We start from the raw sequence: 23,497 nt of genomic DNA, 5'->3' as shown, positions 1-23,497 counted from the left end.
ATATGAGCAGATGACTCATCAGAAACTCTGGAGGCCACCAGACAGTGATCGGATCTATCCAAAGTGTTAAAAGAAAAATACTATCAACCAAGAAAACTAAATGCAGCAAAACTGTCCTTCCAGAGAGAGAGAGAGAGAGAAAGAGAGAACTTAGTATTATTATAACATATTCTGTAAATGTACTCTTCATTTTCTATAGAATTTGAGAGACTAATATGCATTTAAAGGGAAAAATCTTAGTATGAAAGTTAGTATTATTATTATTTTGTTTATAACTCTAAATTTTGTTTTCTACATAATTTAAGAAATTAATGCATTTAAAAAATCATTTGCTTCTGAATATACAATGTATAAATATGTAACATTGTGACATTAACAATCAAAAGGTGTGGAAGTATAGCTATAAAGGAGCAGAGTTTTTTTTAATGTCAGTCAAGTTAAGTTGATACAAATTTAGAGTGCTATAACTTCAGATGGTAAATGTAACCCCTGCCAACCAGTCCATTCTAAAGGAGATCGGTCCTGGGTGTTCTTTGGAAGGAATGATGCTAAAGCTGAAACTCCAATACTTTGGCCACCTCATTCAAAGAGTTGACTCATTGGAAAAGATTCCGATGCTGGGAGGGATTGGGGGCAGGAGGAGAAGGGGACGACAGAGGGTGAGATGCCTGGCTGGCATCACCGACTCGATGGACGTGAGTTTGAGTGAACTCCGGGAGTAGGTGATGGACAGGGAGGCCTGGTGTGCTGCAATTCATGGGGTTGTAAAGAGTCGGACACAACTGAGCGACTGAACTGAACTGAACTGATGGTAACCAAAAAAATTTAAAAAGCTACACAAAACACACAAAGGGAAATGAAAAAAAAATTCAAACATTTCACAACAAAATACCAACTAAAACCAAAATAATACAGTAATGCAGGAACCGAGGAACCGAAGAGTTATAAAGTATACAGAAAACAAACAGCACAATGACAGAAGACCCTTCTTATTGATAACTACTTTAAATATAGATTAAAATCTCCATCAAAAGAAAGACTGGCAGAATTGATTAAAAAAAAAAACAAAAAACACATGATCTAATTATATCCTGTCACCAAGAGACTCACTTTGAGATCCAAAGGCACAAACAGGCTGAAAGTGACAGAAAATGATAATCCATGCAAACAGTAACCAGAAAAGAATAGGGATGGCTATACTAAGATCAAAGTAAACATCAAACCAAAAAAACAGACAAAGAAGGATGTGTGTGTGTTAGTCACTCAGTCATGTCCAACTCTTTGCAACACCAGAGACTGTAGTCCAGTAGGTTTCTCTGTCCATGGAATTCTCTAGGCAAGCATACTGGAGTGGGTAGCCCATTCCCTTCTTCCTGACCCAGGGATCAAACTTGGGTCTCCTGCATTGCAGGCAGATTCTTTACCATCTAAGCCACCAGGGAAACCCAACAAAGAAGGATGTCATATACTAATAAAATGTTTGCTACATCCAGAAGAAATGTTTACAAACATTCATACACCTAATGACAGACCATCAAAATACATGAAGCAAAAACTGACAAAACTGTCATAGATGGCATCTTCTTCCATCATAAGGCTGTTTTGCCTACATTGAATGCCCGCAGTTTAGTGTAGCAGTCATTGCTATATGTGAGATAGATCTTCTAGATAACTTGCTGCAGCTTCTATACCAGTACCTGCTGCTTCTCCATGCATTTATTTATATGTCATGGAGCTAGTTTCTTTCCATAAACCTTAATAACCAAACACAGCTAGCTTCAAACTTTTCACCCTCTCTTAGAAGACTTCATAGAATTCAAGACAATTACGGGCTTTTAGCTTAGGAGAATGTTATGACTGGTATGATACTCTATTCAAACCACTGAAACTTTCTCAGTGTCAGCAATAAGACTGTTTTGCTTTTTTATCATTCATATGTTCACTGGAGTAGCACTTTTAGTTTCCTTCAAGAACTTTTTCTTTGCATTTACAACTTGGCTAACTGGTGAAAGCACTTTATAGCTTTCAGCCCATCTCAGCTTTTGACATGCCTTCCTCACTAAGCTTAATCACTTCTAGCTTTGATTTAAAATGAGAGATGTAAAACCATTCCTTTCACTTGAAAACTTAAAAGACCATTGTAGGGTTATCAATTGGCCTAATTTCATTACTGTTGTGTCTCAGGACACAGGGAGGTCAAGCAGAGGGAGAGAGATGGGAAATAGTAGCTAGAGTAGTCAGAATACACACAACATTCATTAAGTTTGCCATCTTGTATTGGTACAATTTATACAAGTGTACTAATAATGAAAAAATCTGAAATATTGTGAGAATCACCAAAATATGACACAGAGACATGAAAGGAGCAAACGTTGCTGGAAAAATGGTGCCAACAGACTTGCTGGACATCAACTGCGACAAACCTTCAATTTATAAAAACTGCAATATATTCAAATTACAATAAAATGAGGTATGCTTGTGAGTGTCTTTGTTTCTCCCAATTACATCAGCTTTACAGTAAAATCAGGTAGTATAAGTCTACCAACTATGTCCTTGTTTATCAAAGGACTACTCTAAGTCCTTTATTTTCCATATAAATTTTAGAAACAACTCACCAATTTCTACCTAAAGAAGCCTATTGAGGTTTTGACTGGAACAGAGTCAAATCTATAAATCAGTCTGAGGAAAACTGTATCTTACCAAGAATCTTCTGATGCATGAAAACTGTGTACCTCTCCCTTTACTTAGGTGGCACAGTGGTAAACAATCCATCTGCCAATGCGGGAGATGCAAGAGATGTGGGTTCGATCCCTGGGTTGGGAAGATCCCCTGGAAAACATGGCAACCCACTCCAGCATTCTTACCTGGAGAATCCCACAGACAGAGGAACCTGGCAGGCCACACAGTCACAAGCTTGCAAATAGTCAGACACATGCATGCACTCAGCACTTTTTTAGTATAAAGGGTTTTCCTTTTTTGCAGCTTTAGTCAGATTTATCCTTAAGCATTTCATTTCTTTGTATATTATTTTAAATGGTATTTTTAACTTCAATTTCAAGTTGTTCACTGGCATATATACAAATATACTGTATCTTGATATTGCTGAATGCTATAACCTCACTCAACTAACTTACACATCTAGTAGTTTTGTAGATTTCCTAGAATTCCCCTATCTACAAAAAAACCAATTTTATTTCTTCTTTTCCAACCTGGATGCATTTTCTTTTTCACGCCTTACTGGCTGGCTAGGCTGTATGATGTTAAACAGACATGATGCAAGAGGACAATCTTCTTCATTCCTAATCTCTGGGAGCAAGTACTCAGCCTTGTACCAAAATTAGTATGTTGGCTGCCAAGTTTTTTATAGATGCTCCTTATCAGGTTGAGGAAGTTTCTTTCTATTGCTAGTGTGCTTAAGGACTTTCATCAGAAATGGATTTTCCCAATTTTTCAAAATATCTATTGATTTCATATGAGATATATACATATATATATTTAGAGTCTGTTATAAAAAAGAAAAAGTTTGTTATGGTAATGGTGAACTACAGTAATTATTTTCAGATGTTAAATCAACCCTGCAGACCTAGGATAAATCCCACTAGGCCATGACATATTTATCCTTAAAATATACATAGATGTGACTTGCTAAATTTTTATTTATAATTTTTATGTATGTTCATAACTGGTTTGAGTATTAGGGTAATACTGGTCTCACAGAATGAAACCATTTTATGGATTGTTTGTAGAGACTGGATATTATTTCTTCCTTAAACAGTTTTGCAGATATCACCATGAAGATATCTGGAACGCATGTCACTGTGGGAGTTTTCATTACAAGTTCACAGGTATAGGGCTAAGCAATTATTTCCTCTTCATGAGTCTGGCAACTTTGCAGTCTTTCAAAAAAACTTTTTCATTTCATCTAAGTTGTCCAATTTATCACTATAAAGTTGTTTCTAATATTTCCTTATTATCCTTTGAAAGTCTGTAGTAATGTCACTTCTCATTCCTGATATTGATAATTGGTATATTCTCCATTTTTCATAATCAGTTTCCTACAGATATCAATTTTACTGATCTTCTCTTTACATCAAGTTAACTTGCAGGTACACATTTCCAACAAAATTCTAAGCAGGCTGAGAAAGCAGGAATACCAGATTTTATCCTCTGTCATGGTACCACCTCACAGCAGCTAAGTGGTGCTTTTATACTGTCTGCAGTATTTTTAGACAAACAAAAGAGTAAACAGGTGATAAGAGTGAAGGCCAAATTTCAGAAATCATATCTTACACAGTACAAAAAACACAAAGATTTGAAAAACTTGGGTTCAAATCCCTATTGCTCACTTAACAGCAATGTGACCTTGAGGAACAAGCCACTCAAATGCTTAAGCACTCAATTAGTGTATTTGTAAAATGGAGAAACCTCCTTATCACGAAAAGTTGCAAGATTTAAATAACATAACCCTTATAGAGTGCTCTTCATAAAAACTATCTAATAATGTTAGCATCCCTCTGTCCACATCAATGAATTAATGGGCTGCTAATCACAGAAAAAAATTTAATGACCAAAAAAAGCAATTGTTAAATGCCTAAATTTCACACATCAAAAACACTAATTTTTAATTTACACATTAACTGTAGAATAAATTTAAAAACACTAAGAATTCAAACTACAAAATGACACAAAAATGAAAGGGAAGTCTTCCACCACACGGTGTCAGAGTTCCATAAGTGACTACTTTCAACCATTTGTGTTCAGTTTTGGTAGTTATCTCAATAATCCTAAATAAAACACGTTATACTCAACTCCGTGATTTTAGCATTAGCTAGGGACTCAGTGTGATGAAAGATAAGGAAATTAGCATCCTAAATTTGTTCCACATCTCAACTTTTATCAGCTCGCCCGACTCTTCACGACCCCATGGACTGCAGCCTACCATGCTCCTCTGCCCATGGGATTCCCCAGGCAAGAGTACTGGAGTGGGGTGCCATTGCCTTCTCCAGCTATAGAGCTACTTTCACATTATCATGGTTTGTGGTACTAATTTCTATTCTAAAAATTTGGAACTTCAACAATTTGTATGTGCCAATTCTAAACATCAAAACATCCATACATCTGCTTAGTCAATTATGCTTACGTGATCAATCCTTGTGAAAGAAAGTGAAAGTAGCTCAATTGTGTTCAATCCTTTGGGACTCCATGGACTATGTAGTCCATGGAATTCTCCAGGCCAGAATACTGGAGGAGGTAGCCTTTTTCTTTTCTCCAGGCGATCTTCCCAACCCAGAAACCCAGGTCTCCGGCATTGAAGGCAGATTCTTTACCAGCAGAACTACAAGGGAAGCCCAACAATACTGGAGTGGGTAGCCTATCCCTTCTCCAGGGAATCTTCCCAACCCAGGAATCAAACTGGGGTCTCCTGCACTGCAGGTGGATTCTTCACCAAACTATGAGGGAAGCCCTATCAATCCTTGTAGAATCAACTAATGTGACTGACCCCTAAGGAGAAGAAAATGTAATCCTATACCACTAAATCTGTTCAAATTGTCCAATAGATTCTCTCTTATTAATTTATTAATATTATTATTATTCATGCAGCATGTGGGATCTTAGTTCCCAGGTCAGGGACTGAACCAGTGTTCCCCACAATGGAAGGTGGATTCCCATCCAGTAGACTAATAGGAAGTCCTTCTTTTCTTACTCTTAATTGCTTGAAACTTATCAAAAATTGTGCTGGTTAATACAATAGTTGGACCATAATTTTCCTGTACAAATCTTTTCCTTCTTGTGTTTTCAATTCTTTTTTTAATTGATGAAGTTGACATATACTTTCACCTAATCATGAATCATCCAGGCTCTTAACCATGTCATTTCTTAAAATAAAACGAATATACTCTTAAAGGTAGTCTTCTCAGCATCTTCTGATTTTTCTATTTTAAATTAGACTGCTTGCTTTATAGTCTTGCTCTATAGTAGTCATCCTAAGATTGTTTTCTCTTGGGCTGTGTTCATAACTCACTAGAAGTTATCTCATGTTTCTTGATTTTTTTTTTTTTTTTTTCATTTTCTGGAGCACAACCTCAAGAAAGTAACCAAGAATCTGTAAGAGATCAACTTCTTGCATCCTGATATTTTAATATATCTCTATTTCATGCATAATTATAAATTATGGTTTATAATTTGGCCAAGACTGTTAGATTAAAAATTCATCCAATCCCTATTCAACTCTGACTTTAAGAATATTACTCAAACATCCACTGTTATTGATGATCTCTTTGACACCAAACTGATTCAAAATCCTTCCTAGTAAAAGTGTCTTCTTCTAAAAAGAGTTCAGAATATATTCTTTACTCTCAGTGTTCTGAAATGTCAGAAGAACGTGTCTACATAGAGTCACCTTAAAATTCTTAACTGCCTGGTATGCAGTGGCCCCATAAATCAGAAATGTCATATTCTTCAGCTTTGAGACATTTTCTATCACCACTTGTTTCTGTTCTATTCTACTCTACCCTATTACTTTTATTTATTTATTTATTTTTGGCCACACCACACAGAATACAGGATCTTAGTTCCCTGATCAGGGATCAAACCTGTGTCCCCTGAAGTGGAAATGTGGAGTTTTAACCACTGCACCACCAGGGAAGGCCCTCTATCTACCATCATTTCTTCCAGTAATTTCTCTTTCATTTTCTCCTAACTTTCTCCAACTCCTTTAAATCATCAGCAATTTTTTTTTCTCATTTTCCACCTATCTTTTTGCAAAACACTGATAGATTTCAACTTCTTCCAGTTTCTATATTTACCTTTATGTTCAGTTTCAACAACACTTCTGCCTCCAAGAACTCTTTCCTATTTCTACTCCTTTTACAAAGCAATCATTACAAAATATCTCTCCTCCTTTCCTCATTGTTCCCTAACAGTACAAGAAATTTAATGGCTCCTAGAACATAGTAGACAATGTCTTTTATTAAGGACTATCCCAGTGAGAAAACCAAAATATATTTCGGTAATTGGCTGGCTTCTAGAGTTTAATTCTAATTAAGATACAGGGTAAAGTCTCTACCAAGAAAATAAAGTAATAAACCTAACAGATATACTGTATTCCTCCTGCTGTGGTTTTTGTAACTTACTTCTGTTGCTTTGAAATGGAAAAGTATTGCTGTAAGTGGAAGATGGGGGTAAACTCAATAAGGAGATATGGGAAAAACTAAATTACTAACTTTGTATTATATTTCATTCTAAACTTTTAAAATCATATTTATAAGAAGTTCATGAAGGTAGAGTACCTTATTTGAATACTGAAACAGCAATTAGAACAGCCTGGCACTGGTCACAAAATGAACAGCAAAAACTAAAAACAGACCCAAACACTGGTATATTTTCATTTCCTGTATCACATATGACATTTTAAACCAATAAGTAAAGTATTTATTCTCAACAAGTAATAGTACAACTGGCTAGCCATTTGAGGGAGAAATGATGCCCTACTCCAAATTTGATATAAATTCCAGATTTATCAAAAATTTAATTTTTTAAGACCATTTATTAATCTAATTTTTTTTAAATCTTGAGGATAGAGAAAGACTTTCTACATAAGATTCCAAAAAACCAAAATCATAAAAAGAAGAGACTAGACTTAACCATGTCATCTCAGATTTTCCTTTGCCTAAGGGAGATGGAAAGAACTCCGAAGAAAATTAAAATGTAAATTACAAAATTACAACCTGGAAAAAATAAAGATCTTGGAAACATATGGGGAAAAAACAAAGCCACTCCAATACAAGTTAGCAAACAATTTGAAAAAGCCATTTACAGTTTATGACATGTTCAATAAACCTATCACTATAGAAATGTAAATTTAAGATAAGACATCAGTTTCTGCCTATCAGTTTTAATATCTAACAAGAATATAGAACTGGCACTATCCAACTACTGGTAATTGTGTAGTTGGTACAATTGTAGCAACATTTAAAAATGTTTAAAAATCCTCATTGTCACAGCAATTCCACTTTTAATAGCCTATACTGAACATGAACGTTCATCACCATACTATTTGAAAACCCAGAAAAGCTAAATATCCAACCAAAAGAACTGTAATAATTCAAAGCTGCTGCTGCTGCTAAGTCGCTTCAGTCGTGTCCGACTCTGTGCAACCCCACAGACGGCAGCCCACCAGGCTCCCCTGTCCCTGGGATTCTCCAGGCAAGAACACTGGAGTGGGTTGCCATTTCCTTCTCCAACGCATGAAACTGAAAAGTGAAAGTGAAGTCACTCAGTCGTTTCCGACTCTTAGGGACCCCATGGACTGCAGCCCACCAGGTTCCTGTGTCCAAGGGATTTTCCAGGCAAGAGTACTGGAGTGGGGTGCCATTGCCTTCTCCGAATACAAAGCTAATAAAACTAAAATTATAGAGCCGCAGTTAATACAGAAAGCAGAACATGATTTTATGATAAGAAAGTTCTAAAGTTACTATATATACAGAAGTTTCATTTCTATAAAAATATATATATGCACACATGTAGATGAACAGAAAATACTGGAAGAAGATATATATCAAAATATTAATCATCCAATCTGACTGAAGAAAGTACATGGCAAACAACAGCAAATGTAAACATAAACTGCCAAAAATGGAATATTAACCCTCTAATAAACTAAGGGTTTCCCTGGTGGCTCAAACACTAAAGAATCTACCAATAAACTAAGAAGCAAGAAACTCTCTAATTATATGGTGAAATTAGTCAATCTATTTAAACAAAATAAAAAGATATAGTAAAAAAGGAAAAAATGAAATTGAGAGAAGATTCGAATTTAACACAGAAGAGCTATCTTCAAGAGAAAATTTTAATTTTAAAAAAGCATATGAGTGCAGGTCTGTGTACATTACACATGCCATATACAAAGAGCATTTTAAGAATAATAAGAATTAAATTCCTATGAGATCACTGATTAAGAAGATTAAAGTAATTTATATCTGACACACATTTTCAAATAATCATACTATTTGAAAAAAAACTGTACTGTCTTAATTCTTAATTGATACTCACTGTACTCTAGTTTCTTTCTCTTCTTTTTCTCTTTCAATTGCTCTTCCTCCTCTTTGACTCCCTCTTCTTCTTCTTTTTGCTCCTCTCCCAAATTATCATAAAATACTGGATCACGATGAGCACTCTTCTTCTGGAAATGCTTAGTTTTGGATCCCCCTTTAACAAGTACAACTTTTCTTTTCAAACAGGTGCAGCCAAACATGCAGTCTGGTCGGCGGCAGTGAGCAGGCTGGCGCTTCTCCAAAGCTAGACTTGAACATACACACCCCAATCGACAGAAGTCATTGTTGCATGGAGGTGCTCGTTTCCTTATGATCGTATGGATGGGTTTAGTTTTGAGAGATGCCTAAAGTTAAGAGTAGACAATTATAAATCTACTAAATCATCCCCTAACAAGTTACAATCATATAGTGGTCTGCCGCCTTCTACTCTGAGCACTCAGTACAAACAGTAAGAGATTAGTGCAGATTCAGAAGACAAAGTAGGAATATAACCAGAAGTCTGAGCTATCTCCCATTCTAAAATACATAGCACAGATAAGAGAACAGATATTTTAATCAGTGTTAGCGTTGGTCACTCAGTCAAGTCCGACTCTTTGCAATTCCACGGACTGTACTCTGCCAGATTCCTCTGTCCATGGGATTCTCCAGGCAAGAATACTGGAGTAAACTGCCATTCCCTTCTCCAATATTGTAATTAATTATGAGCCAAAATATCAACAAGGATGAATTTATTCTCAATAGACATCACACATAATGCTATAGAGCAGGGGTTGACCAACTTAAGGCCCAGGGGCCAAATTCAGTCTGTTTCATAAGTAAAGTTTCACTGGAACACAGCCAGGTCCACTCATTTACATAACATCTATGGCATTACAATAGCAGAGTTGAGAAACTGCAACAGAGACTGTAAGGCCTACAAAGCCAAAAGTATTTACTATCTGCCCCTTTACAGAAACTGTTTACTGACCCTTGCTCTATGGTAATTAATAAAAAGAGTATAGAATAATACATGCATAACTGAAATCAGATTGATTATATTCTTTGTAGCCAAAGACAGAGAAGCTCTATACAGTCAGCAAAAACAAGACCGGGAGCTGACTATGGCTCAGATCATGAACTCCTTATCGCCAAATTCAGACTGAAATTGAAGAAAGTAGAGAAAACCACTGGACCATTCAGCTATGACCTAAATCAAACCCCTTATGACTATACAGTGGAAGTGAGAAACAGATTTAAGGGACTAGATCTGATAGAGTGCTTGATGAACTATGGACGGAGTTTTGTGACACTGTACAGAAGACAGGAATCAAGACCATCCCCAAGAAAAATGAAAAAAAGCAAAATGGCTCTCTGAGGAGGCCTTACAAATAGCTGTGAAAAGACAGGAAGCGAAAAGCAAAGGAGAAAAGTAAAGATACACCAATTTGAATGCAGAGTTCCAAAGAATAGCAAGAAGAGATACGAAAGCCTTCCTCAGCAATCAATGCAAGAAATAGAGGAAAACAACAGAATGGGAAACACGAGAGATCCCTTCAAGAAAATTAGAGATACCAAGGGAACATTTCATGCAAAGATGGGCTCGATAAAGGACAGAAATGGTATGGACCAAAGAAGCAGAAGATATTAGGAAGAGGTGGCAAGAATGCACAGAAAAACTGTACAAAAAAGAGCTTCACGACCAAGATAATAACGATGGTGTGATCACTCATCTAGAGCCAGACATTCTGGAATTTGAAGTCAAGTGGGCCTTAGAAAGCATCACTGTGAACAAAGCTAGTGGAGGTGATGGAATTCCAGTTGAGCTATTCCAAATCCTAAAAGATGAAGCTGTGAAAGTGCTGCACTCAATATGCCAGCAAATTGGAAAACTCAGCAGTGGCCACAAGACTGGAAAAGGTCAGTTTTCATTCCAATCCCAAAAAAAAGGCAATGCCAAAGAATGTTCAAACTACCGCACAATTGCACTCATCTCACACGCTAGCAGAGTGATGCTCAAAATTCTCCAAGCCAGGCTTCAGCAATACGTGAACCGTGAACTTCCAGATGTTCAAGCTGGTTTTAGAAAAGGCAGAGGAACCAGAGATCAAACTGCCAACATCTGTTGGATCATCAAAAAAGCAAGAGAGTTCCAGAAAAACATCTATTTCTGCCTTATTGACTATGCCAAAGCCTTTGACTGTGTGGATCACAAGAAACTGTGGAAAATTCTGAAAGAGATAGGAATACCAAACCACCAGACCTGCCTCTTGAGAAACCTGTATGCAGGTCAGGAAGCAAGAGTTAGAACTGGACATGGAACAACAGACTGGCTCCAAATAGAAAAAGGGAGTATGTCAAGGCTGTATATTGTCCACCCTGCTTATTTAACTTATATGCAGAGTACATCATAAGAAACACTGGACTAGAGAAAGCACAAGCTGGAATCAAGATTGCTGTGAGAAATATTAATAACCTCAGATATGCAGATGACACCACCCGTATGGCAGAAAGTAAAGAAGAACTAAAGAGCCTCTTGATGAAAGTGAAAAAGGAGAGTGAAAAAGCTGGCTTAAAGCTCAACATTCAGAAAACGAAGATCATGGTATCTGGTCCCATCACTTCATGGCAAATAGAGGGGGAAACAGTGGAAATGGTGGCTGACTTTATTTTTCTGGGCTCCAAAATCACTGCAGATGGTGATTGCAGCCATGAAATTAAAAGACGCTTACTCCTTGGAAGGACAGCTATGACCAACCAAGACAGCATATTAAAAAGCAGAGACATTACTTTGCCAACAAAGGTCCGTCTAGTCAAGGCTATGGTTTTTCCCATGGTCATGTATGGATGTGAGAGTTGGACTATGAAAAAAGTTGAGCACAGAAGAATTGATGCTTTTGAACTGTGTTGTTGGAGAAGACTCTAGAGAATCCCTTGGACTGCAAGGAGACCCAACCAGTCCATTCTGAAGGCGATCAGTCCTGAGTGATAAATTGGAAGGACTGATGTTGAAGCTGAAACTCCAATACTCTGGCCACCTATGCGAAGGGCTGACTCATTGGAAAAGACCCTGATCCTGGGAAAGATTGAGGGCAGGAGGAGAAGGGACAACAGAGGATGAGATGGTTGGATGGCATCACCGACTCAATGGACATGGGTTTGGGTGGACTCCGGGAGTTGGGGATGGACAGGGAAGCCTGGTGTGCTGCGGTTCATGGGGTCGCAAAGAGCTGGACACGACTGAGCGACTGAACTGAAAATGAAGTCTTTAGAAATGATTGATTATAAAATTTATATTTAGTCCCAATATCTGATGATCTTCAGCTCTAGAATTTAGTCACAGAATTTAAAATATGGAAGGTAAACTACAGAAATTTCATGACAGAAAACTTATCCACATGCTCCTGTATCATTTCACATGCACCAAGGCTTTAACATACCATTCACCTATGTTACCATAGGTGAATCATATGTTAAAGCCTTGGTGCATGTTACCATAGGTGAATCAACAATTAATGAAAATTTCTTAATATATAATTTTATAAAAGACAAAACCATTTTCTCTGTAGGTTGATAATTTGGGGCATTTTCTGGGATTTAATACCTTCTAAGCAGAGTTTTCAAAGCTGTTTTTAACAAGCCCAGTAAATGTACTTGCCCACATGCTGGAGAATGAAATTAAAAATGTTCAAAATAGTCAGCTGCCTTTATAAAGGAGAAGGACAATTCAAAAGCACGATTGTACCGTCTCCCCCTGCTGGTAGGAGGAATCTACACTTGATGTCTAGTTGATAAAGAACAAATGTGGAAGACGTTTCCTTAGCTGTCACTAAGGTAACTAAACACCCCATCCTCCTGCCAAAAAGCCCCATTCTCATTTGTTCTAACGACCTAATTCTTTCTCGACAAGACTAATATGCTTTTGGAAAACAAAAGGTACCTACTTGAGCCGTAAGCAGAGTTGTTAAGGATACATCTGCTCGCTCTTCAGTGATATAGGTCCTTGGTTTTCCTTCCCAAAGTGCACAGTCTTCCAAATCCATTAGCTTCACTTGAGATTTAGACAAGCCTGGAGGGCGAGATCCCTGTTGTTGTTGCTGCTGCTGCTGCTGCTGGTGTGCCTGCCGCAAACTAATTTGCTTTGGAAATGTATTTTCATCTAAAGTTGGCACAATCAAGTTATTCACCCGGTTTTCTGAGGTGGTGCTTGAACAATTCTTGGTAATCTTATCTCCTGGAATCATATGAGTGTGTTTCTGCTTTGGTGAAACAGGGTATGGTAAAATGGATTTATAAGATGATTTCGTTCGGCCACTGAAAGTTGCCTGTTTGTTTTGAGACTTTGCCTTTCGAGAGACAGAGGGTACAGAATGAGGTTTCAAAGAGTAAGAGGTAGAAGGGGAAATGGTAGACTGCTTCTTCAGCACACTATCAAGTGTTCGAACATAGCTGGTACTCTTGGTGGGAAGCTGGTATACCACAGGCGACGTGGGAGCATTAGAAGAGAAACCCATGCTTGTTTCCATCAGCTTGCCTTCATTTTCCAAGTATTCATCCAGCTTATCACTGCAGAAAGCAGAACGGTTTTTCAACGGACCTTCAGAATTTCCACCTAGAAATAAAGATAAACAGATACTTAAAGAAATGTAAGACAGATATTTATGTCTCTAGAAAAATACACTTAAAAAGGCCAGGAGCATTCATTTATAAGCTACCAGATCTTCCAAACTGTCCCTCCTCAAAAGGGAAAAAGTTAAGGGCACAAAAACAGTAGTATAAAATTTAGTTTTTAAGGAACAAGAAAAAGCAAGTTTAACAGAGACAAGCATTACACTATTATAATACTGTACAAAGATTAAAAGAGGAGAAAAATTATATTGAATAAACAATAAATTTATCTAGTTAGAGTGTAACTGCAAACAATTGCAGTTTAAAAGGAAAAGCACTAAGAAAGGAGACCAACAGACACACAATCAAAATTTAGATTTCAGATTGAATTTAGAAGTTTATTTTGAAGTACTATAACATTATTGGAAATCACTATACAGCTCTGAAGTATACAGTTCTGAAATAATGCTTGACGATGATGCTTTTTATAACTGTAGGAACAGAAAGGAAGTGCAGTTTGAAAAGGCTGCAAGAATTATTTAAGTCTGACATGGTTAGGGACTGAAACCCAGGATAGGGACTACAAGACACAGAAAATGAACAAAAAAAGGCAAGATAATTATTTTCAGTTTATTTTAAAGCATCGAAAAGAAGAGATAAAGAAAAACAACCAAGGTTTACTTTTAACAAGAGTCTTTGGCCACATGTTTCAGAATGTATTTTTAAATTTTTAAAAAGCTGACTACCTTCATTCCTAGATGCAGAAGCACTATGAAACTTTCCCCTCCATCCCTTGATCTTGGTGAAATCATTGGTCTTCCCTGTCCTAGAAACAAAGGGAAATCCAGCATCTATAAAAGTAAAAGTAAAAGAGACGATCAAAATTCAAGGAAGCCAATATTTAATATCTAATTAATTACTAACATTTCATCTAAAATGTATAAATCATAGTTAAGACTCACCACTAGATAAAGGATTTAATTAGAGTATCCTAAATGTCTCTAACAATGGTAGCATTTTATTTTTATCACAAACTTGTCTGAGTTTACAAATACTGTGCACTCACCAGGAGAGGCAGGGTTGGCTCCGGTAAGGTTCCAGAATGGAAAGCTAGTGGCTGGAGCCAAAGGTAGCTGTACTCCCAAGTACTTAAGATCAATGCTCATTGTTGGATCCACTGAATTCAATTTTAAGCCCACTACAAAAAAAAAAGAATCATATTGGGTATTTTTTTTCTTTTCATATTGGGTATTTTTTAATCTCTGGTTGGGGTGGAGGGGGGAGGGAGGGGTATAATAAAGAATAAGTGGAGACCAGAAATGATGAAATAAAAGTTGAAAGTGGCAGACAGACTTTAAGATGGCCTCATGATCCTCACTTCCTGGGTATTATATATTTACAAAATCCTCCCCTTTCTATCTTGAACGTTGGTGGGCCCTGTGACTTGCTTCTAACCAGTGGCAAAAGGGATAGGATGTACATGATTATGTATGTATATGTGATAATCTAAGAGTGAGTGTTATCATCCATCCTGCTAGAGCTGCAAGGATAAAAATTCTGCCAACAACCTGGGGGAAACTGGAAGCAGATCCCTCCCCAGTCAAACCTTTGATGAGAAGACAAGACTCACATCTTGAGTGCAATCCTGTGATACCTTAAAAGGAGGACCCAGTTAAGCTATGGCCTAACACCCGACCCACTGAACCCTGAGACAGTAAATGTGTTGTTTTAAGGTACTAGGTTTGTAGCAATCTGTTAAGCAGCAATAGATAACTAATACATAAACAGAGCAGACTTCAGACCTTTTGTACTTTAATACTTTATACCCCAGAGATTTTCTAGGACCTCTAATACAAACATACAATAGTCTGAGCGTCTGGCCTGGTGAAGGCTACTAATTCTTTAGTTATTATTAAGATATTTATAGTTAATGGAGCCTATAAATATTATGGCTTATCTGTAGGTACTGGGAAAGCATATATTTTACCTATCTTTCTACCTTTTTTTCTCTAACATTTTACATCAAAGATTTGTCTATGTTGACGGGTTTATCTCTACATGATTTATTTTCACTGTTGTACACTATTCCAGATTATGAATGAATGTCATTTATTCACCATTCTCCTCTTGATGAGAATTAAGCTGTTTCCTATTTTAAACTATTACAAAAAATACTGCAGGGTAATTGTACATCTTGTACAAAAAAGTCTATCACAAATATGAACATGTATGAAAGCTTCTCTAGTGTATTTAGCTTTTCCTTATGGCATTTACCCAAGAGTGGAATTGCTGTATAATGGGATATGTTCATCTTTAATTTACTGGTTTCTGTTTGACATACATGTGGCTGCCCAAAATATTCTGAGAACCTTTCCAAAAGCTATTACTTTTCCACATTATAACCCCCACCTCTTCAACAGAGAGGTGTTAAAACACAGATGTAGCCATAAAAGGCTCCAATCTAGAAGAGAGGACCATAAGCAAAGGAATACTATGCAGAATTGTGTTAATGAAGTTGATACTATTTGGCCAAGTTAAGGACTTTTAGAGGTAAAAGTAATCAATGTCCTAGCTGTAGTATACTGTGTTCAGTGTACTATGTTGAAAATGGTAGTAACTGTTCAATGTTGTGAGACTGTTTGTATAGGCTCTTAAGTTCAGTTCCGTTCAGTTCAGTTGCTCAGTCGTGTCCGACTCTTTGCGACCCCATGAGTCGCAGCACGCCAGGTCTCCCTGTCCATCACCAACTCCCAGAGTCCACTCAGACTCACGTCCATCAAGTCAGTGATGCCATCCAGCCATCTCATCCTCTGTCGTCCCCTTCTCCTCTTGCCCCTAATCCCTCCCAGCATCAGAGTCTTTTCCAGTGAGTCAACTCTTCACATGAGGTGACCAAAGTACTGGAGTTTCAGCTTTAGCATCAGTCCTTCCAAAGAAATCCCAGGACTGATCTCCTTTAGAATGGACTGGTTGGATCTCCTTGCAGTCCAAGGGACTCTCAAGAGTCTTCTCCAACACCACAGTTCAAAAGCATCAATTCTTCGGCGCTCAGCTTTCTTCACAGTCCAACTCTCACATTTATACATGACCACTGGAAAAACCATAGCCTTGACTAGATGGACCTTTGTTGGCAAAGTAATGTCTCTGCTTTCCAATATGCTATCTAGGTTGGTCATAACTTTTCTTCCAAGGAGTGTCTTTTAATATCATGGCTGCAGTCTCAGGGAATATAATTTGGACATTTTTCCTTTTTTTTTTTTGGACATTTTTCCTGACTGCATAGTCCTAGAGTCTGTTTTTCTGCCTTTCAGGAGATTCTCTCTGTAAATCATCTAATATCCTTTAATAAATTTATATTCTATTGCACCTGCAGAGTGAGTGGATTCTGATGTTTGCAATTCAGAATTCTAACTGATACACCTAGTTATTCTGAATCTTTCTTATTTAATGGGAAATAAGAAAACTAATTACGTAACAAACTGGAATAAACATGAGGCTGCTTATGGCTAGAGGCAACCAGTTACAGTTATTAATTTCCCGTGGTCTTGTCTGGCCACTCTGAGGTCAAGTGTTTCAAGAGCATACCTGTCACACAATCATGGATAACCACATGCAATACTGCACTAGTTGGGAAGTTGTTCACTAGACTGCCAATTAACTCTCCATTTATACTCTCTCCAATAGTGTTAAGAGTCATTGCTGACCCACATCTTCATCAACATTTTATATCACTGGACTTTTAAAACTGTCCTCATCTTATTGGTATAAATCTATATCCTATTGTTCTTAAATTTGAATTTTTTCTGTTACTAGTGACAAATTTCTAATCTGGATTTCCTTGTTTGTACAATTACTGGCTTCATATTACTGAGCAGGAAAGCATTTAACCTAAATTTGAACAAAACTGAAATAAGAAATTCAAGGCATCAACTATCATGGTATTAACTACTAGAAGTCACAGGTACAGGTTTCCAATAAAAAGCTTACATAGTACTCGTTTCCTGCAAGGTGAAGACACTGGTCAGGTTATAAGCTTCAAGTTCTCTTAAGGTTGATTTGTATATACTCCACATAAAACTTAATAAACAAAGATGGCAATTTGGTTTTAGTTTATAATTCTAGTTCTTTAAAATAAGTATCATTTTATCATGCTTATTTTATTGAATCACATAATGTGATTAAAATGAACATCAATGAAGTATTTTCCTCATGTTTCAATCAACTAGGGAGAAAAACGTGTGCGTGTGTGCTGCCACTGTCAGTTGGGTCCGACTCTCTGCGGCCCTGTGGACTGTAGTCTACCACACTGCTCTGTCCATGGGATTCTCCAGGCAAAAATACTGGAGTGGACTGCCATGCCCGCCTTCAGGGGATCCTCCCAAACCAGGGATCAAACCCGTGTCTCTTACGTCTCCTGCTTTGGCAGGCAGGTTAATATGGGTCAAAAAACTGTTCTCTAATCCTGACTTTGGGCTAAATTTCTCTTAGCTTCTGCTTTCTCATCAGTGAAGTATCAATCTACTGCACTGGGTTTTATGTTTTAAGAATTAACTGTACCTTCTCTTTCAAATGCTCTGCAATACAGATGAGGACAGAGATCAAAGACATTTCCCAGACCTCATGGAGCTTTTGTGTTGTTTTTCCCAACTGACTCATTAGTAGTTACAATAGGGTAAATAAAGTCCTGTGAGAGGCAAATGGAACAATACTTGAAAAGCCCAAGGCAACCTGGTAAAACTGTACAGAGAGTGTAATTCTTAAATTAGAATAAGTAAGAATTAACTAGGAAAGGTGGGGAGGGAGAGCAGAGTGGAACCAGAGTGGAGCAGAATGCAAAATATTGCAGAAATTCAAGTCACACTGAATCCTAAACAAAGGATAAAATCAGATACTGTAGTGCTTTGAAAAGAGAAACATATTATTATTACAGACAAAAACTACTTGAGCCTACAGAGAAAACAGAAAGAAAGGAATTAAGTTGTTAAAAATGTATCCACACAGCCAAATAGGTAGGCAGACATGCAAAATCTAGACCAGGACAATCAAATTTACAGACTGTTTTCCCTACATATCTTCTTGTCTGGATTTGCTAATATTTTGAACTGCCATCTTCCCCCAAAAGGTGTATCAAATGATCCTAAAAATATCAACTGCTGCTACCGCTAAGTCACTTCAGTAGTGTCCGACTCTGTGCAACCCCACAGACGGCAGCCCACCAGGCTCCGCCGTCCCTGGGATTCTCCAGGCAAGAATAGTGGAGTGGGTTGCCATTTCCTTCTCCAGTGCATGAAAGTGAAAAGTGAAAGTGAAGTCGCTCAGTCGTGTCCAACTCTTAGCAACCCCATGGACTGCAGCCTACCAGGCTCCTCCATCCATGGGATTTTCCAGGCAAGAGTACTGGAGTGGGGTGCCATTGCCTTCTCCAAAAAATATCAACAAAAAGATCAAATTTCTTTTAAATATACTTATTTTGTTAAAGCCTTAACAGTAGACAGGTCAATGGCACATGGACACTACTCAAAGTAATTCCCAACTTAGCTTACCTACACATCTTGAAATGTTTGTCCTTAGAGAAAATCCTTCCCCAAGAAACAAATACTTGAGACCCAGACTTTCAGTTTCAGTTCAGTCACTCAGTTGTGTCCGACTCTTCGCAACCCCATGGACTACAGCACGACAGGCTTCCCTGTCCAGCACCACCTCACAGAGCTTACTCAAACTCATGTGCATCCAGTAGGTGATACCATCCCATCATTTCATCCTCTCTTGTCCCCTTCTCCCACCTTCAATCTTTCCCAGTATCAGGGTCTCTTCAAATGAGTCAGTTCTTCGCATCAAGTGGCCAAAGGATTGGAGCTTCAGCATCAGTCCTTCCAATGAATATATATTCAGGACTGATTTCCTTTAAGATGGACTGGTTGGATCTCCTTGCAGTCCAAGGGACTCTCACAGAGTCTTCTCAAACACCACAGTTCAAAAGCATCAATTCTTTGGCACTCAGCTTTCTTTATAGTCCATCCCTCACAACCACACATGACTACTGGAAAAACCACAGCTTTTGACTAGACAGACTTCTGTCGGCAAAGTAATGTCTCTGTTTTTTAATATGCTGTCTAGGTTGGTCATAGCTTTCTTCCAAGGTGCAAGTGTCTTTTGATTTCATGGCTGCAGACACCATCTGCAGTGAGTGATTTTGGAGCCCCCAAAAATAAAGTCTCTCACTGTTTCCATTGTTTCCCCATCTACTTGCCATGTTTCCCCATCTATTTGCCATGAAGACTTATTTCCCCATGTTTCTCCATCTATTTGCCATGAAGACTTATTTGCCATAAGACCCAGACTTAGTTGGTTCCATATGAATGAGAGTAACTTCAGCTGGCAAAAATAAGTTAAATAATTCTAAGCATATCCCCCTAAAAGCATATGATGCTTTGCACATGATGGTTTAAATCATACCCCTAAAAGCTTCTGCCTTTTCATCATATTAGGAGCAACTTCTTAAGAATACATTATATCACCATTAAAAAAAAGACTCATAAAGAAACAAACAAAAACAGATAACCCTCTAGGTTCAAGGCAGAATCACCTAAGACGATAAACTGTAGCAAAAAAAAAAAAAAAAAGTGCACATCTAGCTAAATGCACTTAAATAGGAGATATCCACAAAAATACACTCCAAAGAAAAACCTGTATAACTACTGAACATAGAACAGAAAAGTAGATATAGATATATAAAAGAAAAACTCTACCTAACCACTGATTTAACACTACATTCAGAGATTTTTTTAAGTAACTAAAAAGAAAGAGAGTACCCTGAGAATACTGTCATTTAAGGAATTTAACATTAAAACTGACAGAGTTCATACTGATATAAAAGACTGAATGAAAATGAGGGAGAAAGAAATCTCTGGCTGCAGAAAAATTCCAAGTAATTTATGCAAATACTCCATCCTCAAGAAAGAGAAGCATACCGTACCACTCATTAAGTGTGGACTACACAGTGACTTCCTTCCAAAGAGTACAGCATAAAAATGTCAGTGACAAATTATGCTGATAATATTTATCCTTGATATGGTAAGATGAGAATGGCACTTTACCTTTGTAGTCTTCTTCCTATAAACATATGGTCTCAGGTGAACCATGAGAAAAATATCAAACAAATCTCAACTGAGGGTCATTCTACAAAATACCTGACCAGTATTCCTCAAAACTGTCAAAATAATTAAAAACAAAACAGTCTGAGAAACCATCCCAGCCAACATGATCCTAAGGAGACATGACTACTAGATGCAGTACTACGACATTTTCCTAGGTGATACCTTGAAACATAAAAAACTAACTAAGGAAATCTGAATGAAGTATGCACTTTAGTAAATAATAGTATATCAGTACGTTCTCTAATTGTAACAAATGTATTGTGCTAAAGTTAGATGTTAACTACAGGGGAAACTGGATGTTGAGTATATGGGAACTCTGTACTATGATTCCACTATTTCTGCAAATCTAATACTTACCTAAAATAAAACATGAATGTAACAACTGACATAGAATTAATTTACTTGGTAGCAATGAAGTAGAAAACGCTTTTATAACAATACCTTTAAAAATCAAAAAATTGTAATTTCAGGATGATGGGCTTAGAAAATAAACCAATTTGGAAGCAGCAAAGAAAAGTATGGAAGACAAAACTATCACACTGTGGAAAACAAAACTATCACACTGTGGAAAACAAAATTAAGAATCTTATTTTAGCAACAAAACTATAAACAACAACAATAAAAACATTTTCTCAGGCTTAACAACATTTCTTCCACAATTACAAAGGAAGTTCACAAAGTTTTTCAAGTTTTTTTTTTTCCAGCTCAAAATCTTTCTAGATTTAGAAGTGCTCCTTTTCTAAAAAATAAGGAAATGCTACAGTTGACAGAAAGGCAAAGTACTGAATTGAAATGTAATAAATTTAATAAATTACTTCAAACATCAATTCTTAGAAAGGAATCTAGACAAGTATTTTCACTATCTGCAGATACTTAGCTGGCACCATAAGTTACTATAAACATTTAGTCAAACTAACTTAATTCTTTTAATATTTTAAGTCTTAAGCAAAGGTTGGGGGCTGGGGGAGACATCTGCCAAAATAAAATAGAGGAAAACCTTCAAACTGTAATTCTACCTTATACATTATGGAAAGTGCCTCATGGATTTTAGAAAGTACACATGGATTATAGATTTAACTGTAAAACTATATAAGAATGTAGTTGAATTTACCCTTAACAATGTGAGGATTAAGTACAAACTTGAACACTAAATGCATAATTTGTGTAGTAAGTGAAAGCTGATGCCTCACACACTTTTCTGTCCAAAAAAACTGTATCAGCTGCCACCACTTACAACGGATATATTTTACATAAAAATACTTACTTTATCTTCTACACCACAATGGGAATTTCTGAAAATAATGGGCCTACATTCCTATTTGACAATTCACTGATGTGGAGAAGACTCTTGAGAGTCCCTTGGACTGCAAGGAGATCCAACCAGTCCATCCTAAAGGAGATCAGTCCTGGGTGTTCAATGGAAGGACTGATGTTGAAGCTGAAACTCCAATCCTTTGGCCACCTGATACGAAGAGCTGACTCACTGGAAAAGACCCTGACGCTGGGAAAGATTGAGGGCAAGAGGAGAAGGGGACGACAGAGGATGAGATGGTTGGATGGCATCACCGACTCAATGGACATAGGTTTGGGTGGACTCTGGGAGTTGGGGATGGACAGGGAGGCCTGGTGTGCTGTGATTCATGGGGTCGCAAAGAGTCAGACACGACTGAGTGACTGAACTGAACTGATGTGGATGACCCTTTAGAAAAAGAACCTATATTCCAGCCAACTAGAGTCCAACGCCACCCACAAATTAAGGCTAATTTCACTATATGTTACCTGCTTAGTTCCCATAAGTATTTGACTTTGAAGCCCCATTACACAGGGAAAAAAAATCACAGATATGACTAAAATGTCTATAAGGAAAGGAAAAAACTCAAACCTTAGCCAAAAAAACTAACAAACAGAGCAAAAAGATCAGCAGGGAGCACTAAATATATTTAACTCTAGAACTAAGACAATAAAATAAATGTAGTGATTAGGCTGAAAGAACACAATGTAAATGTTATAAAGAGTACTTTAAAAAATGTAGGAGTGAGGGGAAAACGAAAAGTTAACTGAGAAAAGAGAATATTATTTAAATAAAATAGCAGAAATGAAAACAAACAATAAAGGACAGCAAACATTATTACCAGCATGACTAATATGACATGACTGATCTTCCATTACAATCCACAGTATCCAGTCCTAATTACTTGGGTTGAAATTTACATACTTTAACACCATACTGTCACACAGTCTCACATTAAAGCAAAAGTTCAAATATTACTACTGAATTTAGAAACTGAATGGCTGTTTATAAATCAATGTTCTGTTGATATATAATGCTTAGACTTTCATATAAATGATCTACTATACAATGTGAATCAGCCTAGACAGTCCTTTGAAAATTGACTAAGTGTCAAAACTCAAACTACTCCAAGAAGCATACCTAAAATAAAAGATACGAGAAAACTAAAAGTTGAGGCATGGTTTATAGTCCTTCTATTTACAGTGCAAACAGGGAGGAAAGTCAGTAGTTAATTATAATGGCATAGGTATGGTAAATTTTGCTATTCTTTAAAAAAGGATTAAACCATATAATCAAGGCCAAGATAAACTATTTCAACAAAATATGTAATGATTAAAATTTTAAACTACACTCCAAGCAATATATGAAATATATAAAATGTTTACAGTCACGTATGAGAAATAAGTATTCTC

At 37.1% G+C, this 23,497-nt stretch overlaps 1 protein-coding gene across 23 annotated transcripts in view; it reads right to left on the bottom strand.

Moving 5' to 3' along the window:
- Positions 1-23,497, bottom strand: part of MGA (MAX dimerization protein MGA) — a 144,650-nt gene that overhangs the window by 43,062 nt on the left and 78,091 nt on the right. For 22 of the 23 annotated variants that reach the window (XM_055537441.1, XM_055537440.1, XM_055537446.1 and 19 more), the window contains exons 6-9: positions 14,704-14,835; positions 14,384-14,488; positions 12,974-13,641; positions 9,052-9,397 (exon numbers count right to left, since the gene is read on the bottom strand). In XM_055537441.1, coding sequence (XP_055393416.1) covers positions 9,052-9,397; positions 12,974-13,641; positions 14,384-14,488; positions 14,704-14,835 — 1,251 coding nt within the window. The remainder of the gene's footprint in view (positions 1-9,051; positions 9,398-12,973; positions 13,642-14,383; positions 14,489-14,703; positions 14,836-23,497) is intronic. The other variant, XM_055537447.1, reaches the window with a different exon arrangement.

Source organism: Bubalus kerabau, chromosome 10 (assembly GCF_029407905.1).
Source record: "Bubalus kerabau isolate K-KA32 ecotype Philippines breed swamp buffalo chromosome 10, PCC_UOA_SB_1v2, whole genome shotgun sequence".
NCBI lineage: Eukaryota > Metazoa > Chordata > Mammalia > Artiodactyla > Bovidae > Bubalus > Bubalus kerabau.
This window is presented reverse-complemented; position numbering and strand designations above follow the sequence as displayed.